At 38.1% G+C, this 7,629-nt stretch overlaps 1 protein-coding gene across 1 annotated transcript; it reads right to left on the bottom strand.

Annotated features, from left to right (window-relative positions):
* Positions 1–274: 274 nt before the first annotated feature.
* Positions 275–6,885, bottom strand: LOC149473820 (gamma-crystallin B-like). Its single transcript, XM_089671514.1, has 3 exons — positions 6,764–6,885; positions 1,770–2,012; positions 275–621 (listed from the first exon to the last, which is right to left on the bottom strand). Exons 1-3 carry the CDS (start codon positions 6,809–6,811, stop codon positions 346–348), a joined length of 567 nt encoding a protein of 188 aa, XP_089527640.1. The 5' UTR covers positions 6,812–6,885; the 3' UTR covers positions 275–345.
* Between the last annotated feature and the right edge of the window lie 744 nt (positions 6,886–7,629).

Consider the following 7,629-nt stretch of genomic DNA (forward strand, 5'->3'; position numbering starts at 1 on the left):
CTAGAGGATGGAAGGGATACACAGATCATGAGACATACGGATAACAGAACTGATGTCATAGTGAGTGGTAAGGTGGGGAAAAGAATCAAAACACCCAGAAATTTCAGATTCTTCTCATTTACCAGACACTGATAAATGCTGTAATTACTTAAAAGATTGATTGACCAGAGGAACCACATGTAAATATTTATATGTAGTATTCAACCTAATGCCTTTAGTATTAAGATCCATTGAAAATAGGATACATGAAAAAATTGCAAAACAGAAAATAAGCCACATTTGTATTGATTTATTTTCTTTACAAATATTAGTTAAACAAGTTTAACAAATTAAATGATGTTGCATCTAATAAAAGTCCATGATTTTTTTCAAAGATCCAACTCTGGAATTTGGGGCTCCCCAGCTGCTATATCTCCTATATTCTCCAGGTCTCAGGAAGTATTGGTTTCCCCTAAAGCCAGATTCCTCAAAGAATATCCAGTAGCCCTCAAGCACATTACAGGATAGAACATCATGAACATGGAAGCTTTCATAGATGTTAGAGCAATCATTTTGGTATTCCTTCATCTGACCACGAAAGTCTTCTCTCTCATAAAGTCTTATTCTGTAAGAACCACGGTGCTATGAATAAAACATAAAAATGATATTTAGCTCAGTCAAGGAGGGACTGGAAACCTTTGGCCTGGAGGGTAGCTTCAGATCTATATGCCTTCAACACACATTAAAATGATTCAAATATTATATTATATTATATTGGCTCAAGACACAAATGCCTTGAACCAGTTTTGCAGTATTGTAGATACCAATGTCAAATTATCCAAATGTATGAATTTAGTAACTGTTTTACCAGAGGTACCTGTCATGTTTAAAGAGACATTCATGGGTCTGTAGACCAGAACACAACTCAACAAGTATCCTGGACCTTATTTTTGAGACCCTCTTCTGACATAATCAGATACTGTATGATGCATATATGCGTAGGGTTTGATTTACTAAAACTAGAGAGTGCAAAATCTGGTGTAACGATGCATGGTAATCAATTGGCTCCTAACTTCAGCTTGTTCAAATAAGCTTTGACAAAAAAAATCCCCTAGAAGCTGGTTTTTGTGCCGAGCTGCACCGGATTTTACCAGTTGTAGTAAATAAACCCCTTATTATCTTTTAATGCTGCCATATTACTATAGGATGCTACCATAGTACAAGAAAATTGTGGGCACACAAGAGTGTATTTAATGAGAGAGAGAATGCCATGAGAAACAGTCCCACATTAAAGAGATTATACAATGTGAGAGACTGCCATATGAAAGAGATTGCCATTTGATAGATGTTACCATATGGACAGAATTCCTTATCCACTTTCTTACAGAGTGCAGCAAATTCTCCTGGCTTGGGATGACTTCAGAAACCTAATTTCATGTACTATCTGTGACATGGTCACATAACATCCAGTGTATTTAAGGGACCAATTAGACTGAGTCTTTCTAATGCAGTCAGTTTGGGTTGGGAAAGAAAATGTCACTTACATTATTGAACATTGGTATTGTCATTCAACAATATTTGGACAGCAATGGCAGAAAAGGCAGCAAGGGCCAGATTTATTATTAGCTTCTTGCACATCTTTAGGTTTAAGAGCAGCAAGAGTTCTTAGCTCAACCTACCAGCCCCAGATCGGATATCTATATTTTTAATCTTATGAGAGTGCTTTACAGTTACATGTGAATGGTACGAAGGTAATTACATGCTGAAGACTGATTGCAAGAATAACTTACAAGAGGGATTGAGTGGCAAGATCTAATAGAGTCATTCAAACCCAGCCAGCTCTGATAGTCAGGATAATCTCCTTTCTTCAGGTAATACTGATGTCCCATGTAATTGGAACGTTCATAGATCACCCAGCAGCCATTCTCTACACGGATTGAATTGCAGCGTGCAAAGTAAGAATGCAGATCTGCATTGTCACCAGAGCATTCATGGGACTTTCCCTGAAAGTTCCTGTCCTCGTAAAAAATAATCTGCAACAAAGTTAAAACAGAAAATGAAGCGTTAAGAAGATTACAGATTTTAGAAAACTTCAAAACAATTGTACAATGTTACAGCATTTTTGTAAATTTTATATAAAAAATAAAAATATGCAGGTGTCCCCATCTAGTTGAATATGAATCTGTATGTGAATATGTATGGTAGCTTACAGACTTTATGATCTATAACCCATTTTTGGTACTAGGGTCGTTGGTTCAAATCCCAGCCACGGCACCGCCTGCCTGGAGTTTGCATGTTCTCCGGTTTCCTCCCACACTCCAAAGACATATTGGTAGGTGAATTGGCTCCTGTCTAAATTGTCCCTATTATGTGTATATATGAATGTGAGTTAGGGACCTTAGATTGTACGCCCCTTGAGGGTTAGGGACTGATGTGAATGTACAATATATATGTAATGCGCTGCGTAAATTGACTGCGCTATATAATTACCTGAAATAAATAAATAACCCATTTTTGTCAGATTTTGACAATACCAGTTCCCACAATTGTAAAGAGCAGTGGCACATGCCTACTATAGGAAAGATAAAGGTTTATTTGACTTGCAACTGTATATGAAAACCTGGCATTACTTTCTTTATGTTGTGCAAGTGACAAATTAACAGCGCCCGACAGGGGAATACCTGGGCCTCTGGGGACAGACAGAAGCTGTCTTTATTTTCTGATTATTAAGGTGTGTTTTTTAACTAAATAATTTGTGTTTGACAGTGCCCTTTGTAAACATTACAAAAAGAAAGGATTGCTTAATGTAAAATGCTTTCTGTATTCACTGCATTTATGAGAAATAAAGTTGTATTTTACAATGGATTTAGAGAAAAAAAATCCTCAGATATATTCAACAGTATAAAAATGAAATAAAGTCAGTGCTGGATTATGCATAACCAACAACAGTTGCTATGTCTTTGTCAGTGCTGCTAGGTTAACACAAGCTCCCTTTTTTAATACTTGCCTACCAGGCACTTATACCCCCTTCCTGCCCAGAACAATTTTCAGCTTTATTTATTACAGGTACTTATATAGTGCTGTTAATTTACACAGCTCTTTACATATATATTGTACATTCCCATCAGTCCCTAACTCTCAAGGGGTGTATAATCTAAGGTCCCTAACTCACATTCATACATACACATACTAGGGCCAGTTAAGACAGGAGCCAATTAACCTACCAGCATGTCTTTGGCGTGTAGGAGGAAACCTATGCGAAAACAGGGAGAGCATGCAAACTCCATGCAGGAGGTACCATGTTTGGGAATCAAACCCATGACCCAATTACTGTAAGGCAGAAGTGCTAACCACTAAGCCACTGTGCTGCCCATGCTTTCAGTGCTGTTGCACTTTGAATGACAATTGCGCGGTCATGCAGCACTGTACCCATATAACATTTTTATAAAAAATTTTTCACACAAATAGAGCTTTCTTTTGGTGGTTTTAATCACCACTGGGTGTTTTATGTTTTGCTAAATAAACAAAAAAATACCACAAATTTTGAAAAAAAAAATGTTTAACTTAGTTTCTATTATAAAATTTTGCAAACAGGTCATTTTTCTCCTTCACTGATGTGCTTTGATGAGGCTGCACTTATGTGCACTGATGAGGCGGCACTGATAGGCAGCACTGATGAGGAGGCACTGGTAGGCACTGATGAGGAGAAACTGATGAGGCTGCACTGATATGTGGCACTGATAGGTAGCAAAGATCAACACTGATAGGTGGCACTGATGGGCACTAATAGGCAGTATTAAAGGGTAATAATAGGCAGCACTGAAGGGCATTGGTAGGCAGCACTGATAGGCGGCACTGACTGGCAGCACTGATAGGCACTGATTGACAGCACTGATGGGTACTGACTGGCAGCACTGCTGGGCACAGATTGGCAGCACTGCTGGGCACTGACTGACAACACTGCTGGGCATTGATTGGCATTGATGGGCACTCTTAAGGCTGCACTGATAATAACCGGCAAGTGTTTTTACATCATGATCAGCCGTGATTGGACACAGCTGATCATGTGGTAAACAGCCCTTTACCGTGACATGTGGTCAGCTGTGTCCTAAGGACACAGAGAGCACTGGGTGCGCACCGCATGTGATGCCCTCCCAGAACTGGGCGACCTCACTGTAGCTGTCATTCGGCTATAGCACGGTCAGCAAGTGGTTAATGGCCACTATCCTGGGTTCTCATTTTCGCTTTCCCCAAACATCTGTGATTTTTTTTCTTTTAGTTAGTATAATTCATTTTAGTTCACCTCCTCTGGGTTCATATACCTAGACCTGTATTTCTAGCATAGTACGGCTAATTTTGTTTAACCTACTATTCTTATCATTGGGCCAAGTTATGATGTAGTTATGATTTCTGATCTATTTAGTGTGTTAATAAGATCTGCCAACTCACTGGGGTAGAAAGGAATGGCACAGGACAACTGGCCTAGGAGGAGAGGAAGTAAAAATGTGGCCCTGGAAAAATAAATAACTGAATACTATGGGTTAGTGTATGAAGCAGTGGGTCTGAGGTCTGCTCAGCGATGATGTGCTGAGCTCAGTGCATGGCACTGTTTCCTTTTTATAAAAACAAACTTTATTGAGATGTCACACAGATATTGCATAAATTTTAATTGCCAGCCATGCGGTGCCTCACATTGTACTGCGCAAATATAAAAAAAGTACATGCGATGCAATGGTGTGAACCATGCACATAGGACATAAGGCATTTCTCCGTGCCCATGCAGTGGGACTACGCTGGAATAGCTACCCAACACAGTGAACTAGCCCTAACAGTAGAGAAATATGGATTTGAAGTATTTGTCTTTTGAGTTTCTCAGTTTGTTTTTTTTTTTATACATTTCTTTAAACTAGTAAAGAAAAACAGTTGAGAAGACACACACACACAAACATACAAACATACAATGTTGGTGCCATTGAACAATAGAAAAAAAAATTAAATTAAAAAAGAGGTATATGCCTGTACATTACGCTCTGAAATTATTAAAGGGACATTCTCCAATTTTTTTAGGGAGAAATAGAACTTCTGTCATGTTTTATTACTTGTTGTGCCCTCAACAAAGAGCTTTTCCTTTATTACCTGTTCCTGACACATGGTAATAAGCAAACAGAAATCTCCTTATAAAAACCATAAAAAGTGGAAAGCTTACCACTTATCATTTGTCACTAACACAAGCATTTCCTTTACTACTGTTCTGGTGGGATCCGTAACCCTTTGGGTTTCTCTTTCTAATAGAGGAAGGTGGTCACCAGGACAAAAAAAAATATTGAAAGTGATATAAATGTAATAGCAATAAAACCTTGACAGCAGTGATAACCAGTGGGCAGCACAGTGGCTAAATGGTTAGCACTTCCACCTGGCAGTACTAGTGTGGTTGGTTCAAATCCCAGCCACAGCACCACCTGCCTGGAGTTTGCATGTTCTTCCTGTGCCTGTGTGGGTTTCCTCCAGGTGCTCTGGTTTCCTCCCACACTCCAAAGATATGCTGGTAGGTAATTGTCCCTAGTGTGTGTATTTATGAATGTGACTTAGGGACCTTAGATTGTACCTAATGAGGACCAATATGAATGTACAATATATATGTAAAGCACTGTGTAAATTGATGGTGCTATATAAGTACCTGAAATAAATAAATAACCTTCCAGAAAAACACACAAAGAAAGTGGCACTGGAGCAATACCACAGTAAGTTGTTGAAAAAGAGATTGGCACGGAATAGACTATGAACAATTATGAGGGCATCCACAGAGAAAACACTACCAAACTGGAAATGAAACCAGGTCAATCCTTAGTGGTAGGTGCTGGGCATGTGAAGCATATGGACTAACTGGACACAGTCAGTAGAGTCTGGTGACTACATGTTTCGAGGCGGGCCCCTTCGTCAGGTCACTTATGTGGAAAACTGTTATGACTATTTTAATACTCCAAGTTTAATAAATTGTGACTTTTTATGTTGCTCCTGGCTTTCCTTGGATTTTCTGACTTAAGGTTTAATTTTCAAGTGAATTTGCAGGACATGGCGCTCCTTCTTTTGTGTTTTTTTTTCAGTTCTAACATTCCATCATGCTTTCTAAAACTAGAAAAAAATACTGGAGCTCTGCTTTGGTAGTAATTGGAAAGTGTCAATGCCCTGTCACTTTTATATACGTTCATATGTAACAATGTATTATTAGACAGATTGGGGGAGATTTATTAAAGCTGGTTCACTCAGAATCTTGTGCAGCCGTGCATGGTAACCAATCAGCTTCTAACCTCAGCTTGTTCAATTAAGCTTTAGCAATAAAATCTGGAAGCTGATTGGTTTCCATGCAGAAGTGCAGGAGATTCTGAGTGAACCAGCTTTAGTAGATAAACCCCTTTGAGACATCAGTAAGACACGCTCTTGTAATTCTATACACACTGTGGAAACTTCATGAACTTTTAACTCTATAAATACTGTGTAGTCAAATTGATATCCTTTACTCATTTATCACTTTGTTGCTGATTAGTCTCTAATTATTCACAACTTTTCTAATACTATTTCTCACTTTCTGTATAGGCAGACCTATTTGCTGCTACTTTATAAATGGCTGCAAAAATGACCAGTGAACAATATCCAAAAATTAAAAAATTCCACAAAACTAAACCTGCCTGAATGCATTATTTTGGTATAAAACCTTGGTGTGTTGTACGGACGCTAAACAGTTCAAGTATGTAGAATTTATATAAATATAAAGGGATAAAGTTACCTTGCCCATGGTGAAGAGACAGCTGTTCCAAATGTTCTGTGTTTCCATAGAGTAATTCTAACCCTTTTATATGTAACAGGTCTTTAAGTGTATTTGCATATCCTAAACACATGTATTCTCCCACCCAATCACAATGAAAGTGCATTTTACAGAAACTGTTTTGTATACTACTGTAGGACTGTACATTTTATTGGATGCTTTTCATTTAGGGTTTACAGAACTAGCTATATCAGCACAACCTTTATGTTACACTCTACCTGGATTGACAGGGAACCATCTGGCAAGATGACAAAATAACTGTGCTGTTTACCTGATTATTTTCACATTAATATATAGTCTAATGTATTCTGTAAAACATAAAAAGCAGCAAACCAAACATGCTATAGATATAAGATCAGTGTTGTTTAATAATACTACACAAACACATATATATTATCTTTCTTTTTTCCTCTCTCTCTTTCTCTTTTTTGTATACACATGCCCAGACACACACACATGCATATAGTATTGACCTCTAAAAATGTTTTATAAATTGGCAAACAAATGTATGCACGGTAACTCTGATTTCAATGAGTGAGTCTTTTGCTGTAATTCCAGATGCTTCCCTCATTCAAAGACACAATAGTTGAGCTGACAGCCCAGTTTGCTTTCTGCAGGTCATTCATGCATTTAAACATTCCCTTTACCTCTAAACGCATGGATACTAAATTAGACAAAGGTCCAGTGGAGAATTACATGTGTCTGTAATCAATCTACAGGCCAGAAACACCATATTCACATCACAAGCTGCACTGTTGTATTGTAATTTGTCAGTTTTTTTACAGTTAGCACATCTTGTATATCTGAAGGGAAGGGTTATAACCCCT

This window comes from Staurois parvus, unplaced genomic scaffold (genome assembly GCF_062004578.1).
Source record: "Staurois parvus isolate SC_StPar_1 unplaced genomic scaffold, SC_StPar_1.0 ptg000011l, whole genome shotgun sequence".
NCBI classification, from domain to species: domain Eukaryota; kingdom Metazoa; phylum Chordata; class Amphibia; order Anura; family Ranidae; genus Staurois; species Staurois parvus.